The sequence below is a fragment of the Staurois parvus genome, unplaced genomic scaffold (assembly GCF_062004578.1).
Source record: "Staurois parvus isolate SC_StPar_1 unplaced genomic scaffold, SC_StPar_1.0 ptg000950l, whole genome shotgun sequence".
NCBI lineage: Eukaryota > Metazoa > Chordata > Amphibia > Anura > Ranidae > Staurois > Staurois parvus.
The window spans coordinates 964,872-987,062 of record NW_028318746.1 but is presented as its reverse complement, the minus strand read 5'-3'; the positions used below and the strand labels follow the sequence as shown (position 1 = coordinate 987,062).

The 22,191-nt window shown below is 40.1% G+C and overlaps 1 protein-coding gene across 1 annotated transcript; it reads left to right on the top strand.

The window, feature by feature from the left end:
* Nucleotides 1-124: 124 nt before the first annotated feature.
* Nucleotides 125-20,681, top strand: MRPS18B (mitochondrial ribosomal protein S18B). Its single transcript, XM_089656948.1, has 7 exons — nucleotides 125-280; nucleotides 3,146-3,257; nucleotides 6,848-6,945; nucleotides 8,790-8,858; nucleotides 16,124-16,190; nucleotides 16,287-16,346; nucleotides 20,422-20,681. Exons 1-7 carry the CDS (start codon nucleotides 221-223, stop codon nucleotides 20,622-20,624), a joined length of 669 nt encoding a protein of 222 aa, XP_089513074.1. The 5' UTR covers nucleotides 125-220; the 3' UTR covers nucleotides 20,625-20,681.
* Nucleotides 20,682-22,191: the final 1,510 nt, after the last annotated feature.

The following is a 22,191-nucleotide window of genomic DNA, read 5'->3' as shown; positions in this document are numbered from 1 at the left end:
CGTCGCGCTTTACAGATTGGTGAAGGGTATAATGGTTTGTTGCTTTTGCGGAGTAGTAATGTAATCTTAAAGTTACTATAAATAAGTAAAGTTTTAGTATGTTCCATCACTTTCAGTAGCTGAAAGTGTAAATTGTCAATAAAGCTGGATGAAGATTAAAAAAAAAAAAAAAAGACTTGTGTTGGTTGGCTGATCGGACCATGTGACTTCCGTCACCAAGATGGCGGCCTTCTCGTACAGGTTGTGTGTGACCGGAGTGAGAGGAGTCCTGTGGAGCCGGGTAATGGGGTGAACAATGGATGGGGAGTTACTAAGAGCCGACATGTGACTACAACCGATTAACAACCTTGCAGAGCAGGCCATTTTTGGCACTTTTTGTTTACATGTTACTATTAGTACTTTTTGCTAGAAAATGTCTTTGAACCCCCAAACATTAAATATATATATTTTTTAAAGCGGAGGCCATAGAGGATACATTGGTGGGTTTTGTCATTTTTATGTCACACGGTATTTGCACAGCAGTTTTTCAAACACTTTTTTTTTTTTAATACACTTTTTTGAATTGAAAAGATATTTGATTTAAAGCAGAGTTCCACTCACCCTGGTGATAAAAGTCTGGAAGTGACAAAACGCGCCATTTACCGGAAGTGCGACCGCGGCCATTTTGCTTGTGGGAACACGCGGTTGTTCCCACTCTCTACAATTCCTGTGACAGCTGGCCTCTGTATTTTTATATGTGTTTTTATATGTGTGCAGGGAGTGTTTTACTAGGGGGGCGGTATATGTGTGCTTCGTTGTAATCACACTGCTCTGGATGGCTGCTCTGGATGGCTGGATGGCTGTGCTGTTCACAGCCATCCAGAGCAGTGTGCCCGAGATGACAGAGAGGAGAACTGTTAGTAAACAAAACAGTCTTCCTCCCTGTCAGAGATCTTTGGAAATCGCTGGGCGCCGGCGAGTAATTACCGACCAGGACCCGGTGATTGACAGCCATGGCCGCAAATGGCAGCGTGTGTAGGGCGCTCGTGCGTATCCCCTACCCGGGAATGCAAAATCATGTATATATACATGATTTTCCGCACCCATGCCACCCTGTAGCAGTATTTCTGCTATAGGGCAGTCAGGAAGCGGTAATATTACTTTTATTGTCATGAGAAATGTAAACATCCTTATGACAACAATAGGCATATGCAGGAACTCTTTATGTAGGGATCTGGGCTCTATCAGATTCCGACTTTGTTCAGCTCTCCGACTGGTCGCTCAGATCTCACGGTGGGATGGGAGATCCCCCAGCAAGCCATGGCAGGGGGGATGCCCAATCCCATTGCTTGTAATAGTAATTAAGCAGCTACTTACCAGCTCCGATTGTTCTTGGGAGAGAGCCGACTGCCGGCTTTAAAAAAATGGTACCGGGTTGAACCCCCGTTTTTAACACAAACTGTTAGGACAGTTCGGTTGGTTGCAGGCTGGTCGGTGAGTTGAGCTGGGAATTTTCCTTTTTTGTTGTTTGACATGTGTCGCCTATCCATGTGCTCCTTGCTGCAAAGGCCAGTTATAGATTGGGGCAGTGGCCATTTGTGTGTACTGAAATCAGTTTCAGGTCTCTGCGAATCCTTGCTAATAATTATTGTATCTACATCTCATGGTGTTCCTGCTGAGTTTGTGGAACATGGGAGGGATTTTTATACAGGCTTGGAGCATGACATACTTATTTCAGGTACTTCTATAGTGCCGTCAATTTACGCAGCACTTCACGTAAACATTCTACATTCATATCAGTCCCTAACCCTCGAGGAGTATACAATCTAAAGTCCCTAACTTATATTCATACATATACATACTAGGGCCTTGTCTTTGGAGTATGGGAGGAAACCAGAGTACCCAGAGGAAACCCACGCAGGCACAGGGAGAACATGCAAACTCCAGGCAGTTGGTGCCGTGGTTGGGATTCGAACGACCCTAGTACTGCCAGGCAGAAGTGCTAACCAAGTGACATTTCTCTACATGTCTACAGCTCATGGCATATTAGCTTGAACAATAAATTGAAATATAAAAGAGAATCACAGATGTGTATTTGACACCTGGGGCTGATTTATATCAGTTATTTTCAGTAATAACAATGAAATAAAAGTAATAAAAATTCTGCCCAGAAAAAAATATGCGGACGGTGAGTATAGTATCGTTCTTTGGCACTGGTGTTAGTGTAGTCTTCCTTTTATATTTGTAGTCCTTGTGGTCGTCAGGGTATTGTTTCTTTACATTGGTTCTCTTTTACACAGACAGTGGAAGGGGCCCCTTTACATTGGTGGTTTGTAGAGAAGGACCCTTTTACATGGTAGGTGCTGGGAGAAAGAATGTCATACTTCATTGGTCTCTGGGAGTTAGGGCCCCAATACTCTGGTGGTCATTAGGAGAAGGACCCCTCTACCTTGATGGTCATTGGAAGAAATCCTCCTTACACTGGAGGTCACTGGTAGAAAGGCAGTATTTCTCTGGTTGTCAGTGGGAAAAATGTCCTTTACTTTGGTGGTCAGAGAGAAAAATGCCTTCTTTACAGATAACTAAAATAATAATTGGTGTTGTATAATTTTCTGATGGTCAAAAATTGCTCAGGGAACCCCTAGTAACCTCTGGGGGGACCTGGTTGAGAACAGCTACTGTAGCATGTTTACAGGGCTGGGATGAAAGCAGTGCGCAAATATACAGAGCCTGGTTGGCTTGAAATGCTGTCCTCAACTCTCTCAGGCTTTGTGATGCTGTAAAGGGGATTACAGGACGCTCATATCAAGACAGCTTTAGCTACTTATGTTCTACGAAAAAATGCATTTCATGATTTTTAAATGAACACATACTGTAGTTGGATCAAAGTATGTTTTTTTTTAATATCTGCCTGGAGTTCAGCTTTAACTTTGATGTGCTTAAATCACAATTGCACAGATGATTGGTTGAATGCCAGTTAGTAGTAATGTAACAGATATATAAGAGACGTGTCATTTAGCAGTGTGATGTGCAGATTTCTAAATTAACATGAGGAAACTGAGCAAAATAGTTGAAACATGGGCCTGGGCTATGTGATAGGGAAGGAGAGGAAATACATTTTCTTCCAGTGGTACTAAATTGTATATACATTTTGTTTCTTCTATAGCCCCTAGTGTCTGTGCTGCCTGTTGGGGTTCGTGCGCTCTGCAACCCGCCTGAAACATTCAATGTGCCATCTCGGTATAAAGATAAGCCCTGGGAATATATGAACAGTGAAGGTATTGTACTTTAAGCTACACTTGTTGCGTGTTTATTTTTTAAATAAGTTCACCCTATGTAACCTGTTACACCGGTATTCAGGGTGTAACATGTGACTTTGGAGCAGTCCACCCCCCCCCCCCCCATTTTTCCCTTTGACTGCAGGCAGGGTATCCTCTCCCCACACCTGCTGTCACAATTTAAAAACAGTGCTGTTGTGTGGAGATCCACCCACACAGTCACTTCATTCATTCACATAGATCTGTGAATGAATGAACTACAAGTCCCGTCTGCCACCATGTCAGACAGCTTGCAGTTCTCAATGAAATGAACTGTGACGGCACTGATGAGCGCCCTTGTAGTTTACTGACTCTTCCTGCACTTCAGTAACTGCCTGCAAGAGCCTGACACTGCACCTGTGATCCACTGATTGCAGGTGCAATGTTTTGCAGGCTGCAGTGTAAAAAAAAAAAAAAAAAAACATTCACATCATTTTTTTTTTTTTTTTTTTTTTTTTTTAACGTGCAAAATCATGTGCATTTATTTATTTTATATTTTTTTTACAAAAGATTAGCTTAGCCTTTAAGCTTAAAGTAACATTTCACCCTTGAAATTATTTTAGGTTTCAGAGGCCCCCTCACTTAAATGATTTTATTTGTAGCTCATGGTACATTACCATGATCAGTAAATTGGAGAAAAGTTACTTCATTTTTGTTGAGAAAAAAACATTCCCCTCTGGATGATGTATATCTATATCTATTGCAGGGATTTTAACCACTTACCTTCCAGAGGATTAACCCCCCCCCCCCCCTTCTTGACCAGGCCATTTTTTGTGATATGGCACTGCGTTACTTTAACTGACAATTGCGTGCTCATGCAACACTGCACCCAAAGGAAATTTAAGTCCTTTTTTTTCCACAAATGGATCTTCCTTTTGGTGGTATTTGATTGCCTGTGCGTTTTTTTATTTTTTGCGCTATACACAGAAAAATGACAATTTTGAACAAAAAATACTTTTGACTATAAAACATATCCAGCAAAAAATCAACTTTTACATATACTAGTAATGGTGGCAATCAGTGACTTATAGCAGGACTACGGCGGGCATTGTGACAAGGGGGGTGACTAACAAACTGACACTGCCATCCTCAGTGACACTAATACAATGCACTGACACTGTATTAATGACACTGGGCAGGAAGGGGTTAACATCTGAGGCAATCAAAGTGTTAACTGTGTGCTGTTTTACTAACTGTGATGTGTGTGTTTTACTGTGCAAGCATGCTGTTTCGTATTGCTGTCCTATGCAGAGCAATACAATGCAGCATGCTGGTGCTGACAGGGGAGAGATCTGTGTTGTTTACATACAGACCTCTCCCCTGCCAAAGTTTCTGGTGGTCGCCGGGTGCTGGTGGGGAATCTCCGGCCGGTACCCAGTGATCAACAGCCGTGGCAGCTTGGGTAGGGCGGCGCGTACGCCCCCTACCTGGAAATGCAAAATCACATATATATGCAGTTAGGTCCATATATATTTGGACACAGGCACAATTTTTGTTTTTTCAGGTATTTACTAAAACATATTCAAGCTATAGTTATATAATGGATATGGGCTGAAAGTGCTTACTCTCAGATTTACTTTAAGGGTATGTACATCCAAATTGGAGGAAGGGTTTAGGAATTACAGCTCTTAAGAATAGCCACCCCGCTTTCTCAAGGGAACAAAAGTAATTGGACAATTGAATCATGGCCAGGTGTGGGCTACTCCTTTTGTTATTCCTTCATCAATTGAACAGGTAAAAGGTTTGGAGTTGATTCTAAGTGTGGTATTTGGAATCTATTGCTGTGAACCTACATCATGCGTTCAAAAGGAGCTCTCCATGCAAGTGAAAAAGGTCATTGTAAGGTTTCAAAAACAAAACAAATCCATTGGAAAGATCACAGCAACATTAAGAGTGGCCAAATCAACAGTTTGGTACATTCTGAGGAAAGAATGCATTAGTGGAGCCCAGCAACATAAAAAGGCATGGTATCCACAGAAGACAACAGTGGTTGATGATAAATATAGTGGCTCTGAGGAAGAGGCAAGTCCTTGAAACGCGTCAGCCTTTTGGATGTCTATACTCCCTATTGCGGACTGTTACTCAGTGCGGTGTTGACCCAGCTGTTCTTTTATGATGTGCCTTGACTATATTGTCGTTTGTGAGTACAACACATACTTTATTTTTTATTAAACATTGTTTATGGTAATGCACTAGGCCTGTGCGCCCTCTGTTTTTTCTTTCCTCATTCAGTGGTTGATGATAGCAGGATCCTCTCTATGGTAAAGAAAAACCCATTCACAACATCCAGACAAGTGAAGGACAGTCTCCAGGAGGTGGGCGTATCATTGTCAAAGTCTACAATCGAGAAGACTTCACGAAAGCAAATACAGAGGGTTCAACACAAGGTGCAAACCATTCATAAGCCTGAAGAATAGAAAAGCCAGATAAATTCTGCAGTGTTTAGAGATATACTGTCAGCCCAGATTCATCCAAATGCAGCAAAGTTGATTGGACAGCGCTTCACAGTACAGATGGACAATGATCCAAAACACACTGCAAAAACAACCCAGGAGCTTTTGAAGAAAAAGTGGAATATTCTGCAATGGCCGAGTCAGTCACCTGACCTCAACCCAATTGAGCATGCATTTCACTTGCCGAAGGCAAAACTAAAGGCAGAAAGACCCACAAAACAAAGAACAACTGAAGACAGCTGCAGTTTGAGCCTGGCAAAGCATCAGAAAGGAGGAAACCCAGTCTTTGGTAATGTCCATGGGTGCCAGACTTCAGGCAGTCATTGCCAGTAAAGGATTCTCAACAAAATATTAAAAATGAACATTTTATTTATGATTATGTTCATTTGTCCAATTACTTTTGGCCCCTTGAAAAAGGGGGGATGGCTACTCTTAAGAGCTGTAATTCCTAAACCCTTCCTTCAGTTTGGATGCACATACCCTCAAGTTAAACCTGAGAGTGTGCACTTTCAGCCCATATCCATTATCTAACTATATCTTGAATATGTTTTGGTAAATACCTGAAAGATCTAAAATTGTGCCTGTGTCCAAATATATATGGACCTAACTGTATATGATTTTGCGCAGCCCTGCCAGCCTGTAGCAGTAGTTCTGCTATTGGGCGGTAGGGAAGCGGTTCACAAACTTTGTTGCAGATTCCTACCTTTTGGTATTCTGAAATAAATAGATTGCAGGCAGCCTGTGAAATATTCATATTTGGTGAGACACTTTCAAGATTCTCACAGACTGAAGAGATAAGGATAAAAGGATGCTACTTTTTTTAATCATAATACTGAGGCTAATTAGATGATTAAAAATGTAAGCAGATAAAATTTTGTACCTCTGTCTATTGTGGTCAACGGGACAAAGAGTGAAAGGAATATCCTCACCTTTCTACTTTAAAACATGGCATAAGCTGAGATTAGTCCAACACCACCAATATGATAAAACAGGGCAGCAAAATGATCAACTTAATTGTTAATTATTTTTATTGTATTTGAATGTGTATATGTTTTATCATATCAGAGACTTAGCTACTTTATATTTCTCCTTTTCTAGAATACCTTGAGCGTTATGGGGAAAATCTAGTATGGGCTAGTTACAGGAGGAACTTCAAAGGATCAATCCCACCACAGAAAACACGAAAGAAGTGCATTGTAAGTAAGTTCCTTTATACAAACAAATTAAAGATTTCCCTGCACACATACCAGCTAGCCTACAGGAAAAAAAAATGAGGCTAACAATTTACCTTAAAAACAGAGTATAGTTGCACAACATATGTGGAAGCTGCACAGCCTTGCCAAGCCTCCTCTGTAAAGTGGTCCTAATGCTATATTTGAGAGTCTGCAAGTTGGAGCATATATAGTAGTGGCTACATTAAGGGCAGGTATGCCTGGAGGGAGCCCATTCCTCAAAGTTGCAGGGACACATTAGAAGCCCAGCTGGAGTACTGTGGCTCCTGAAGGCGTCCAGCAAGCAAGCTGTACTAGAATGGCAACCAATCCAATTTATAACTATGTTTCAGTTAGAGACAAATCTCATCTCGGCACAGTTTGCCTGCATTTTCACTTTTGCTGAATATGTGAGTTTAAGTTAAGAATAATGTAATGTATTTTTGCCTATGAGCCCTTAGATGTCATAGCTGCTGCCATAGTTTTTTTTTTCTTTTTATTCATCTGGTGGAAAGTAACACATGTTTTGTAGTAGGGTGACAAAGTACTTTATAAAGAAGCTGCATGGTTTCCTCTCTTCTATCTACTCAACATATGGTGGTATTATGTAGTCCACAGAAGGACTGGAAACAGTCCTCACAGATAACAGTCAGAATAGAGCACAGAGTTTTTGTTTGTTTGTATGTCTTTATATAGATTAAAAAAAAAATTGGTTTACATAAACTTTAACCATTTCCTGCCCGCTGTATAGTCATTATACAGTGTCGGGGTGGTTCTCCAGTTTTAGGAGTCTGTCCAGGTATGTCCTTCCAGTCGCGTACCTCACACACGCATCTGTTAGATCCTGTGACTGGTGGATCACAGTGCTTGGTACCCAGCCGCTATGAGCGACCGGGGTATCATGTGATCGCTATGACCAACCATAGCGAACACGATAAGATTTAAACAAAATTGTCATGCCTTTTTTTAACATGGTGTCACCAGGCAGTATCCTCGTTAACTGCCACACCAGCCATATGATGACACTGTACTGCAGTGGTGACAGTATGTAAAAAAGAATTGTGAAAAAAAGTTTTATATAATTAATTTTCCAAAAAGTGCCAAAAATTGCAAATTCAAAAAACTTGCCTCTTACTAAATACCTTGCTAAATACCTTGGACTATCTACTTTGCAAAAATGGGTCATTTGGGGGTATTTGTACTGTCCTGGCATTATAGGGCCTCAAAAAATGAGATAGGTTGTCAGTACATCAGGATTGATCCATTTTCAAATATACTGTTTATATATACCATAGTTTGTAGACTGTTACTTTCACACAGATTAAATAATATACACTTATTTGGGTTATTTTTACCAAAGAAATGTATCGGAATACATTTTTGCCTAAACGTACGAGGAAAGATTATTTGCAGAATTTTATAACCGAAACAAAGCAAATTTTTTATTTTTTTTTCAAAATTTTGGGGTAATTTTTCATTTATATGGCAAAAAAAAAACCCAGTGGTGATTAAATACGATCAAAAGAAAGCTTTATCTGTCTCAAAAATGATAAAAATTTCATTTGGATACAGTGTTGCATGACCGTAATTGGCATTCAAAGTGTGACATGACAGTGCTGCAAATTGCCTGGCCAGGAAGGGCGTGAAAGTGTCTGCTATTGAAGTGATTACTGCTAAACTCCAGGCAAAAAACTAAATCCAAAGATGAAATCCATATATAAAAACTATTTTACCTGCCAAATGATTTGTATTTCTATTCTTTTTCAGTCCTGAAATGTATTAATAAAATTGTGGTCATATACAATTGCTTCTTCATTCTGGTTTGACAGAGAGCGGGCAAGGTCTGTGGAAACCCATGTCCAATCTGTAGAGATCACAACCTTCATGTGCATTACCGAGTGAGTATGACTACCAATGCATATTCTACATCCAAAAAGTGAAACCTAATTTTTACAGGAAAAAATAAAAATGAATCCTCCTGCGCTTCAATGGATGATCCCTATACCTAAGCTGCTCACACCCAATCCTAAACCCAATAGGTGAAACAACAAATGAACATAAATGGTGTAGTGCTAAAAACTATATCATAAACAAATTAAATATATGTGCATATCACAAAAATATAAATACAATAAACAACAAGTGATAAGTTCCTCTCTGGGTCCAATAGTGTAAAATGGATAGTGAATCGAGTAACACGAAAAATCCTTGAAGTGAACACACGCATATATATACACAACGTCCTCTCCCCAACTGGGGGATCAATAAATGGTATAATATGATGAATATAAAGGTGAGTCCCCTAAAACGAGGATAATAAAGTGTGTCCCCTGACAAGGGGACAAAATAAACTCAAAGTGATAAGTGTCACAAATAAACACACTTAACCACAATTAAATGAAAGTGACAATTATGCATAACATAAAAAATTGCAGTCCGCATAAAGCAAGTCCAATTAAAAAAAATCACATGTGAGCATATACACGTGATCCATAAACGAAGATCATGCATGATCATGTGATGAAGTAAAACTTGTGCTCACAGCAATGGTGTAAGTATACTTAAATAGCCCAAGTGCCCCCTCACCTCCTCAAGGTAACCACAACGGCCGGCTCACTTTTTGGATTAACCACGATCCCCACAGGAACTAATACGTCACAGGGAAGAAAACCGCACTGGATCTCATCAGTAGTAGCACTTACTTCTCCTGGGTTCCCTCCAGATATAAATAATCGCAATACCACTCACACTTCATCAGAGGATCATAGTAATGAGACCAAAAAGATCCTCCATAGTATAATCCAGTTTTATTAAACAAATTAATAATGCCAAAAAATACCCACTCACATATTCATCCTGGAATAATCAGCCTTTCACCTCATGTAATGGGTGTACTGCATGGGTATCCTGGTGTACTAAGATGGCGCCCATGCTGGAAATGATGTCACCGCGTACCTTGTCAGGAGACACACTCTAGTTTTTACAGGCTTTAACCTGACCATGCTAAGCAGAAGAGCAATGTACACAATGCTTGTTGCATGCTTCGAACATCTTTCTTAAAGCCCTTAAAGTGTATATCAAAGCAAAAAAAACAAACATTTGCAGTACTTCTGTGCAAGACATGCATATTTCCCTTTGTTTTTTGCAAGTACAAAAATACTAAATTTTTGGAGGTTTTATGTAGTGTTCAGGCCTGAAATGTTTAACTGGCTTCCACCCAGCCAGTTGTAGAATGATGGCCATACGGGACCTCTCTCATTTTGGGAGGAACGTCATGACATCCTCCCATTCTTGCTGCGTATGCCCTGATTATCAATGCAACCCCATCAGTGCAGCATATCAGTGCAACTTATCACTGCCGCCTCATCAGTTCCTATCAGTGCAGCCTCATCATCATCAGTGAAGAAGAAAAATTAGCAAAATGTTATAACGGAAACTAAGAAATGTTTTTCCTTTTTCAAAATTTTTTTTTGTTTGTTTAGCAAAAAATAAAAAAAACTCAAGTGGTGATTAAATACCACCAAAAGAAAGCTCTATCTGTCTCAAAAAATATGATAAAAATTTAGTTTGGGTACAGTGTTGCATGACCACACAATTGTCAGTGTGAAAGCACTGAAAGCTAAAAATTGGCCCGGGCAGGAATGGGGGGGGGGGACATGCCCAGTATTGAAGTGGTTAAACATATGTGGAGAAAAAAATGGCTCCATAAACGCAAGGGTTCATGTTTTGGAGATGAAGACTGTGAGAGTGGTTAAGTAGTTTTGCAAAATTGTGTAGGGCTGTGTCGTTAGCCCACAATAGGAATTTAAATGCTCAACTGCATTTCTGGCAAATAAATTGGTATTTTCCTAACTCTTTTTTTATATATTTTTTTTAAATCAGATCTTTTTTTTTATTAGTTTTTTTTGCATTTTGTTTTTAAACAGACGCACAATTTGTGTATGGCAAACAAATCAAATAACATTGGTCATACAGTGACAAAGCAGCAATCAGTAAAAAAGACATATACGTCCCTGTCCATAAGCATACAAGCAGTGCCGCAGTATCATCTCCAGGAACAAGCATCAGTATTCCTGCCATTGCCTTTCAGTTGGCATTGTATATAAAATAAAGAGTAACTTTCCAATCAAAAATGTACATCATATGAACATCTATCCTAAGACATAAAACTGCTAAACCAGCACAAGTTGGCCTGAATCTGTTACCTCTTCCAATAACTTCAAGCTGCATGTGTTTATCTGCATATGTATAAATTTCATAAATGGGTATTTTCTGAAAGGGGATACCCTGTAGAATATAATGGCGATTGTTTTTAGGTCACACAATAACTGCGCTACTGTTTATCAAATATGTACTTTCAGTACAAAAAATACATTCAAATTCATTTTAGTGCACAAAAAAACAAAATATTCCCTTCTTTTTGTTGGTAAAATATAAAAGATGAGGTTGTGTTGGGTAAATAGATGCTAAATATGTCAAGCCTCAAAATTGTATGTACCCATGAAACAGCAAAAAACCATGTTTCCCAATTGTCCATAGGTAATGCTGTAAAAGCCTTTAACAGCTCATAATAGTTAATAGAGTTAATAGTGACTGCTGGCTCTAGAATTATTGCTCACAATCTCATGTGACGTGGTTGTTGTTTTCATGTGTGTGCACACCCGACAGCCTCTCACTTGTTTTTTTTCTTTATTTTTTTTTTTTTTTTTTTCTAACGTAGCTTATTGATCAGAAGGGGTCTGATAAGCATGCAGAAATGATCATGTCTTCTAGAAGCCTGGCATGTGGAAGAAAAAAGTAAACAATTCATAAAAAAAAAAAATCTGCAGCAGATGGGAGTTTGTTACATTTCGGCTCTGCTCTAGTTCTAATGTCTGTGACAATGAACGGGTTAAAGTAAAGGCACTAAAGCTAGCTATACATATCAAAATTCGTCCAGTTGAGCAGGGACTGAGCAAATTTCGATCCATGTATCTACCGATCAGCTTCTGTACAACCGCCCTGTCAGGTTTACCCCACTTAATCAGTGCAGCAAGCTACAGGCAGCAGCACTGATTGTTTGTTTGTATTCTGATGGCAGGAAAGTATCCCCACTGTCAGAATACCTGCTGGATTAAGCAAAAAAACTTATCTATGAGCCGCTTCAAAGCGGGGTTCCACAAGAAAGAGGAAGTTCCACTTTAAGGCTTTGTCCCCTGCTCCCCGTTATTGGCACCTTTTGGGGAGCAGTTACCTGAATTTGACTGGTACCCGCTCCCACTTCCATTGCGATTGCCTAAAATGATCGGAAGCAGAAGTTGTCTCTCACCCCCCCATAGTCTTCAGGGACACGTGACAGGTCCCAGAAGACTATGGGACCATTCACAAAGTGCAGCGCTACTCGCACATGCACAGTGGGCACCCAGCTGTGAAGCCACAAGCTGTCACACCCAGGGTCCCCACTGAAGATGCCAGCTCTGGGGAGAGAAGACAGCCGGTGAAACCAGCGGTGATGAGGAAGCCGCTGGACCGAGAGACAGGTAAGTGTCTGTATTTTAAAAGTCAGCAGCTACAGTTTGTGTAGCTCCTGACTTTTTTTTTTTTTAAATATTCAACTGGAAGAACTCCTGTGAATGCCTTGTGGTGGGGTTTTTCCCTATTCCCTTTTTTTATAGGTTTTGAGGCCTTTTTGCAGTTTTAAGTGACCCTCATTTCCATTGCTTTGGGAAATCCCAAGTAGTCATTAATATAAAGTGTTCTTTGGTTGTATGATTAATAAATTAGGATTTTAGGTTTACTTGTAAAGTCCATTTCTTGGGAGTACATCACAGGAATTTCTTCCTTGTCTGTGTTCCTCATTGCTTGCTACAAAACTGAGGCTTAACTGAGCTGGGAGGGGGTTATGCTTGGGTAGGGAATTCTTCTTTTTTTGGGGGGTGGGGGGCATATTGTCCATTTACCTGAAGGTGGTAAAATAACCCAATTAGTCATGAATAAGACTTGCCATGTGAATACAGGTGAAACTCGAAAAATTTGAATATCGTGCAAAAGTTAATTTATTTCAGTAATGCAACTTAAAAGGTGAAACTAATATATGAGATACTCATTACATGCAAAGCAAGATAGTTCAAGCCGTGATTTGTCATAATTGTGATGATTATGGCTTACAGCTCATGAAAACCCCAAATCCACAATCTCAGAAAATTAGAATATTGTGAAAAGGTGCGATATTCTCGGCTCAAAGTGTCCCACTCTAATCAGCTAATTAAGCCATAACACCTGCAAAGGGTTCCTGAGCCTTTAAATTGTCTCTCAGTCTGGTTCAGAGGAATCACAATCATGGGAAAAACTGCTGACCTGACAGTTGTGCAGAAAACCATCATTGACACCCTCCATAAGGAGGGAAAGCCTCAAAAGGTAATTGCAAAAGAAGTTGGATGTTCCCAAAGTGCTGCATCAAAGCACATTAATAGAAAGTTATGTGGAAGGGAAAAGTGTGGAAGATAAAGGTGCACAAGCAGCAGGGATAATCCTCTTGTCAAGCCGCTCCTGAACAACAAACAACGTCAGAAGCGTCTTACCTGGGCTGTTGCTCAGTGGGCCAAAGTCCTTTTTTCTGATGAGAGCAACTTTTGCATCTGATTTGGAAACCAAGGACCCAAAGTATGGAGGAAGAATGGAGAGGCACACACTGCAAGATGCTTGAAGTCCAGTGTGAAGTTTCCACAGTCTGTGTTGACCATGTCATCTGCTGGTGTTGGTCCACTGTGCTTCATTAAGTCTAGGGTCAATGCAGCCGTCTACCAGGAGATTTTGGAGCACTTCATGCTTCCTTCCGCAGGCGAGCTTTATGGGGATGCTGACTTCATTTTCCAGCAGGACTTGGCACCTACCAACACTGCCAAAAGCACCAAAACCTGGTTCAATGACCGTGAGATTACTGTGCTTCATTGGCCAGCAAACTCGCCTGACTGGAACCCCATAGAGAATCTATGGGGCATTGCCAAGAGAAAGATGAGAGACATGACACCAAACAATGCAGAAGAGCTGAAGGCCGCTATTGAAGCATCCTGGTCTTCTATAACACCTCAGCAGTGCCAAAGGCTGATAGCTTCCATGCCACGCCGCATTGAGGCAGTAATTGCTGCAAAAGGTGCCCAAACCCAGTACTGAGTACATATTCATGCTTATACTTTTCAGAGGTCCTATATTGTTCTATGTACAATCCTTGTTTTATTGATTGCATGTAATATTCTAATTGTCGGAGATTGTGGATTTGGGGTTTCATGAGCTGTAAGCCATAATCCTCACAATTATGACAAATCACGGCTTGAACTATCTTGCTTTGCATGTAATGAGTCTACCTCATATATTAGTTTCACCTTTTAAGTTGCATTACTGAAATAAATGAACTTTTGCACGATATTCAAATTTTCAAGTTTCACCTGTATATTTTAAACAACTTTATTACAAAACCTTCACCAAAATTTAAAAATTCTTACACGAACAGCTGCTGAGAGCTCACACCCCAGAACTACATCTGCCAAGCACCACAAGAACCCTTTCCCTACATACAGCAAGTGGGCAGGCTGTTGAAAGTCAGAGAAATCAATGTATGCATGTGAAGTGGGATATGGAGGGGTGGTGGGTAGGAATAGTTCAGTACTCCAGCAGACTGAGCTAACAAGCTGCTTGGTATTTCAGTGCAGCTGAGATACTGATGTAAGTCCAAACTGAGTTGAAAGCACACTGGATTTTTGACAGATTAAAGGGGCAATAAAGTAAAAAAAAATAAACCAATTATTTAAGTTATAAGATACTAGTATGCACCCCATACTAGCACAATATGACAGACTTACTTTAAAACTAAGGCCTCCAGCGATCTGAATGGAAGGCAAACTCCAGTATGCTGTCCATTCAGTGCACATGCGTTCGTGACGTCACCGGCCTCTACAAGTTTTTATATCTCCTAAATGGAGCAAATTTAGGAGATATTCACTGTACCTACAGGTAAGCCTTACTATAGGCCTACCTATAGGTACAAGTCATAAAGTGGACTTTACTATCGCGTTATGAGGTATTTTTCTGTACTTACAGCTTTTTAAAGCGATAAATATTGGGAAATTCAGTATGTATTTCAGAAATATACTTAATGTTTGTTTTCCCCCAACATATGTTAACCAATTCCACGCCGCCCTATAGCACAAATACTGCTACAGGGCGGCACAGGCGCACAAAATCACGTGTATATATACGTGATTTTGTAGTTCTGGGTAGGGGGCACACGCCCAGTGTCTCCGACGGGGGTGAGACCTGTATGTAAACAATGCAGATTTCTCCCCTTTCAGCTCCTGCACACTGCTTTGTATGGCTCCACATAGCAGAGCCATACAAAGCAGTGTGCTTACAGTGAAGCGCGCACACAGCCCCTATAGTGAAACAGCACTGAGTTAACCCTTTAATCGCCCCAGATGTTAACCCCTTCCTGCCCAGTGCCATTAGTAGTGTCAGTGCTTTTTATTAGCACTGATCACTGTATTGGTGTCACTGGGGATGTCAGCGACACCAAGTCAGTTCCCCCCAGTCCCGCTATAAGTCACTAATCGCCGCCATTACTAGTTATTAAAAAAAAAAATTCCAGTATATATACCGCCATTTGTAAGTGCTATAAAACTTTCACGTAAACCAATTAATTTACACGTATTGGGATTTTGTTTTTTAGTAAAGATATGTAGCAGAATACATTTTGGCCTAAATTTAAGACGAAATTTGATTAAGCTTTTTTTACTGGATATGTTTAATAGCAAAAAGTCAAAAATATTGTTTTTTTTTTCTCAAAATTGTCAAGTCTTTTTTTATCAAAAGGACGTATATTGAATTTAGTTGCAGCGTTGAATGACCGTGCAATTGTCAGTTAAAGTAATGCAGCGCCGTATAGCAAAAAATGGCCTGATCAGGAAGGGGGGTATATCCGCTGGAGGGCAAGTGTGTTTGCAGCGTACATGGTAACAGAGCCCTTAAAGCCCAACAATAGCTAACCCTCCCTTACTTAGTCTGATAGCTGCTGTGCAAGGTAATGTAAACACAGATTTAGGTTGTATACCAATTCAAAATGCAATATCCTTATTACAACTGAATGATGTTTTAACAATTTTGTGGATTACGGTTGTTGATCTGTTTGCAGAACATCAGGTTACTTGAGCAGTTTATTTGTCCGGATACTGGAGAGGTGCATGATCACACAAAAACAGGTGTGTACTCCATTATAATATGGCTCACATTCAGAATACGTTGCTTGCATAGTGTACCTCATTGTTCACATTTTACACCTTTTTTATGTGGATTAGGTGTCTGTATGCAGCAGCACAAGATGCTTGTGAAAGCCATAACTGATGCTCAAGATCATGGTGAGTAACTGTTCTGCTAAGAGACTCATCACTTTGTGTTATCCTGCACCCTTGTGTCCTGACCTGATTTCAAGAGCATAAGCTGCCTGCTAATGTCATTAGATTACTACTAGATTTAAAGCTAAACACTAGGCATCACTTTGAAGTTGATATTGTGAAAGCGTACATGGGGGTATTCTTCCTCATTTGTTTGGATGGAGGAAACTTAGCTTTTTTTTTTTTTCCTTCAACTCACTAGCTGGAAAAAAAAAAAAGTCTAAGTGTATGGCCACCTTAAGATTGAAATCAATTCCAGACAAAAAAGTCACCTTTTGTCTTACATTTATGACTTTTTGCAGTGCCTGGAGTTCTACTTTTAAGCAAACAGTGTAGTGCTTCATTCCTCTTTATGAGTTAAACTTATACATTTTTATACAAAATATTTACTTATAATTCCTTATACCATCCATGACAAAACAATGAATTAATGCCACTGAATGATATACCACCAAAAGTGATAATTCAAAGTGACTCCATCTAAAAGAGAAACCCATATACAGTCAGGTCCATAAATATTGGGACATCGACACAATTCTGACATTTTTGGCTCTATACACCACCACAATAGATTTGAAATGAAATGAACAAGATGTGCTTTAACTGCAGACTGTCAGCTTTACTTTGAGGGTATTTACATCCAAATCAGGTGAACGGTGTAGGAATTACAACAGTTTGCATATGTGCTTCCCGCTTGTTAAGGGACCAAAAGTAATGGGACAGAATAATCATAAATCAAACTTTCACTTTTTAATACTTGGTTGCAAATCCTTTGCAGTATATTACAGCCTGAAGTCTGGAACGCATAGACATCACCAGACGCTGGGTTTCATCCCTGGTGATGCTCTGCCAGGCCTCTACTGCAACTGCCTTCAGTTTCTGCTTGTTCTTGGGGCATTTTCCCTTCAGTTTTGTCTTCAGCAAGTGAAATGCATGCTCAATCGGATTCAGGTCAGGTGATTGACTTGGCCATTGCATAACATTCCACTTCTTTCCCTTAAAAAAACTCTTTGGTTGCTTTTGCAGTATGCTTTGGGTCATTGTCCATCTGCACTGTGAAGCGTCCAATGAGTTCTGAAGCATTTGGCTGAATATGAGCAGATAATATTGTCGAAACACTTCAGAATTCATCCTGCTGCTTTTGTCAGCAGTCACATCATCAATAAATACAAGAGAACCAGTTCCATTGGCAGCCATACATGCCCACGCCATGACACTACCACCACCATGCTTCACTGATGAGGTGGTATGCTTAGGATCATGAGCAGTTCCTTTCCTTCTCCATACTCTTCTCTTCCCATCACTCTGGTACAAGTTGATCTTGGTCTCATCTGTCCATAGGATGTTGTTCCAGAACTGTGAAGGCTGTTTTAGATGTCATTTGGCAAACTCTAATCTGGCCTTCCTGTTTTTGAGGCTCACCAATGGTTTACATCTTGTGGTGAACCCTCTGTATTCACTCTGATGAAGTCTTCTCTTGATTGTTGACTTTGACACACATACACCTACCTCCTGGAGAGTGTTCTTGATCTGGCCAACTGTTGTGAAGGGTGTTTTCTTCACCAGGGAAAGAATTCTTCGGTCATCCACCACAGTTGTTTTCCGTGGTCTTCCGGGTCTTTTGGTGTTGCTGAGTTCACCGGTGCGTTCCTTCTTTTTAAGAATGTTCCAAACAGTTGTTTTGGCCACGCCTAATGTTTTTGCTATCTCCCTGATGGGTTTGTTTTGTTCTTTCAGCCTAATGATGGCTTGCTTCACTGATAGTGACAGCTCTTTGGATCTCATCTTGAGAGTTGACAGCAACAGATTCCAAATGTAAATAGCACATTTGAAATGAACTCTGGACCTTTTATCTGCTCATTGTAATTGGGATAATGAGGGAATAACACACACCTGGCCATGGAACAGCTGAGAAGCCAATTGTCCCATTACTTTTGGTCCCTTAACAAGTGGGAGGCACATATGCAAACTGTTGTAATTCCTACACCGTTCACCTGATTTTGATGTAAATACCCTCAAATTAAACCTGACAGTCTGCAGTTAAAGCACATCTTGTTTCATTTCAAATCCATTGTGGTGGTGTATAGAGCCAAAAAAGGTAGAATTGTGTCGATGTCCCAATATTTATGGACCTGACTGTACAATCCAACAAATCTGTGTAAATAAACCAAACTAAAAGTCCAGTGTTCATCGTTTGATATTCATAAATTGGTAAATTAAAGTGTTTCTCCCCACACACTAATAAAATATGCGCTCACCATGAAGTATTGGCCTCAATGATTGAGGCTGCTAAGTGTACCTAATGTGGCTTCCTGTGATGGTGTGGTAACAATTTTGCACTGCTCCTAATTTGAGAGCAGAGCTAGCGCTCTAGGAGGTTGTTAACGCTGATTCACAAGTCTTCAGTGTTTGACTCCATTTTATTTTAGGGATTATCTGTAAATCAAGACGCCTTAAGCTGGCCATAGACGAGACGAAAACCAAATGTTCTGAAAATAGCACATAGAATTGTGCCATCATTTGTTTCATTTTTCTAAAACAAAATTCAGTACGTTGGATCGGGAACTTTCGATTGTGGCACAAAAATTGGCTGTCACAACTGGCCCACTAATGATGTGAAGAATGAATGACCAAGAATTTCCATCGGTTTTCGACTCTTCTATATAGCCTGCTTTAATCAAGAGAACTGCTAGAATAAAACAATTTTCCTAATTTAGATACAGTTTGTGGTGTTTGGATAGTCTGAGCTGACCATAGAGGTGCATTGGAAAAGCACAGTAAAGTCTGTTCACTGTGCTGTACTGCTAAGTAGGGGTCATATATGTGAAGAACAATATGGATGTGTACAGTACAAACAAACCTATCATTCTCATTTGTCTAGAGTTAACCTCTTGCCGTCCGCCTGCTGTTGATAAACGGCAGGGCGGTGGCACTCCAGGGGCGGGTTGCCGTTCATAAACGGCACCCGCCTTTTCTAGCTGTGCGCGCTCCCTGGGAGCGCACAGCACCGCGATCCGGTGCCCGCTGTGTCCACCGGACGTCGGACGGGACCTCTGTACGAGGTCCCAATCATGTGATCACTGATTGGCCAATCAGTGATCACATGCAAAGTAGTAAGCAAGATGTCACTTGTGACATCATTGCTTACTACGTGTGAAATCTGTGAATGATCACAGAGGTCACATGGTACAAGGCTATTCACAACAGCCTTGTACCATGTGACAAGCTGTGACCAATCACAGCTCACTCAGTACTTCTCAATGACTGCAAGAATGCAGAGAGAAAGAGAAATGATTGCTTACATCCTATGAGTGTAAAAGCAATCAGTGTAAAAAAAAAAAAAAAAAAATCTTCATCACCCCCCACAAGTAGTACAGTGTCACCATGGTGACACTGTACTGCTAGGGTGACAGTATGTAAAAAAAATAAAAATATAAAAAAATAAAATATAAATGTAAAAAAAAATGTTTAAAAATTATAATTTTTGGTTATAAACTAATTTGGATTGTTTTTTTTTACTAAAAAAATTACGGAATAAATTTTGGCCAAGATTTATGATGAAATATTATTTATTTGTAAAATTTTATAAAGAAAAAAAAAACACTTTTCAAAATTTTTGGACTTTTTCATTTACATAGTAAAAAAAATAAAAATCCCAGCGGTGAATAAATACCACCAAAATAAAGCTTTATCTGTCTCAAAAAAATGGTAAAAAATTCATATGGGTACAGTGTTGCATGACCGCGCATTTGTCATTCAAAGTGTGATAGCGCTGAAAGCTGAAAATTGCCCTGAACAGGAAGGGGGTAAAAGTGTCCGGACAGGAAGTGGTTAAAGTCCTATTTGTCAGTAACTGAAATAACAGTCTGTAGCCACAAGATTCTACTTACCATTTACACCAAGTAGAAAAATTAGATCGAGGATTTGAGCAGTTGCTATAAATAACACTAACAATTCTCCTTTCAGACATTTTAATAAAATAAGCAGAGAGGGAGCCGAGTTTTCCTAGTGTGATGTAAAAACTGATCACTTTCTCCAGGTCTTCTCCCAGTGATGATACAACAAAAAGATGTGACCTTTGGAGAATATTCATATAAACATGGAGCTGTGACACAAACTCCACCCGCTCCAGAAGGGCCATGGTATTCCTGGTACGAGTGGCAAGAACCACCAGCCAAAGAAGTGACCCGACTGCGCAAGATGTACAGGCCGCACTTGAAAAAAATGATGGGGGAAGAATAAATATGGACGATAATTGCTTATTATTGTGTGACATGTTAAATAAACCCTGAGAATGGATTTAGCTTGTCAGTGTTTTATTTTTAACATAGCTGAAGAAAGAGGTGTTGTGACCCACAGCAAGCAATCCGGTTCTATTGCCTAACAGGTTCTGAATAGGAATACGTAGAGATAGTCACCTATCCTTTGTGGCAGAAATTGACTAAAAAAAGCAATGCAATCCTTACAGAGGTTCTAAAATTTCTTCACTAGAACATCAATAAAAAAAACTTAAAGGAAAAAAAAATGACTTGATCCCACTCATGCGATACAGTTTATGTGGGTGAGGAAATTCTTCCACTAAAGTATTGTATTTCTGACAGTGGGGAAGACTTCCCTGCAGTCAGGATACACTGATCCAGCACTGCTAGCTCTAGCCAGCAGCACCGACCACTCAGAAATTTTCCAACATCGACTTCTGTACAATCAGCCTCTCTATACATGGATTGAACATCAGCTGGTTCCTACTGAACTGTCCGAAAAGTTATCCATGTATGGCCAGCTTTAGAGCTAAATGCTGACTACACCCTCTAGAGACTTCATCTTTTTTTTCATCCAGTTGGATGGAAATTTAAACCACAATTTGCCACCCATAGCTACAGCCATTTCGTGGATTCCACCACGAAAAAAAAAAAAGTAATTTAAAATGGAATGGCAGTGAAAGTTAACACCAATATGATGCAGTGATCGGTATGTTCAAGAGCACTTCCAATAGCTTAAAGCTGGGACTGAAACAGCAAGTGGCAGATTTAAGAAAAAGGATGGTCCATTGTTATGACAAATCTACTACCTCATGGGGTTTCTTTTTTTCCCCATAATAATGTTTTATTGAATAATGCAAGTTTTTAACATTCCAAATATTACAACAGTATTAAGAAGAAAAAAAAAACACAGAGCCGTCATCAGATTACTGAATAACAATTGGCCCAAGTCCGTAATCTACTTTGCATAACTGGCTGACAACTGAGGACGACATTAAAAAAAAAAGGGTGGGGGGGGAGGGACTAAGGGAATACAGTTGGCAACCGTAGCCTAGACCAAGTCATCTCTCGTAGTTTTTATTTAAAAAAAAAAAAAGGAAGGGGGGGGGGGAAGTATCTTCCCAGCATAAAGACAGCGGATGATTAATTCCATGGTATCTCATCGGGTGGTGCAAAGTGTGCGATCAGGAATCCCACCATGACAGTATATCGCACTCCTTCCAACGCAGTACGCCTCCATTGATTGGGAAAGTAAAACAAAGTGATCAGAACACAAGGTCCTTTTAGTCATCTGAAGCTTTAAATGTAGCCAGCAGGCCCACGTTTTGGTGAAGGCCAAGATCCTGTCCTGAGATGTAAAAATGAGCTCCATTTCCTCCAACTGTTCAAAGCGGGCAAGCCACTCCCATATACTGGGTGGCTTAGTATCTCCCCAATGTAGAGGGATACATAAGCATGCCACATTGATACTGTGCCAGGGAGAAATCCATGGCAGTCCCTGTCACGTGAAATAATGTCATGGACCTTGGTTCAAGACTCGGCAATGAGGG

What these genes read in the sequence shown, in the direction of transcription:
- MRPS18B (XM_089656948.1), top strand. Translation starts at nt 221, where the DNA reads ATGGCGGCCTTCTCGTACAGGTTGTGTGTGACCGGAGTGAGAGGAGTC. An exon ending in AAACACGAAAGAAGTGCATT is followed by an intron (nt 6,946 to 8,789) that starts GTAAGTAAGTTC and finishes CTGGTTTGACAG; the next exon opens with AGAGCGGGCAAGGTCTGTGG. An exon ending in ACCTTCATGTGCATTACCGA is followed by an intron (nt 8,859 to 16,123) that starts GTGAGTATGACT and finishes ATCTGTTTGCAG; the next exon opens with AACATCAGGTTACTTGAGCA.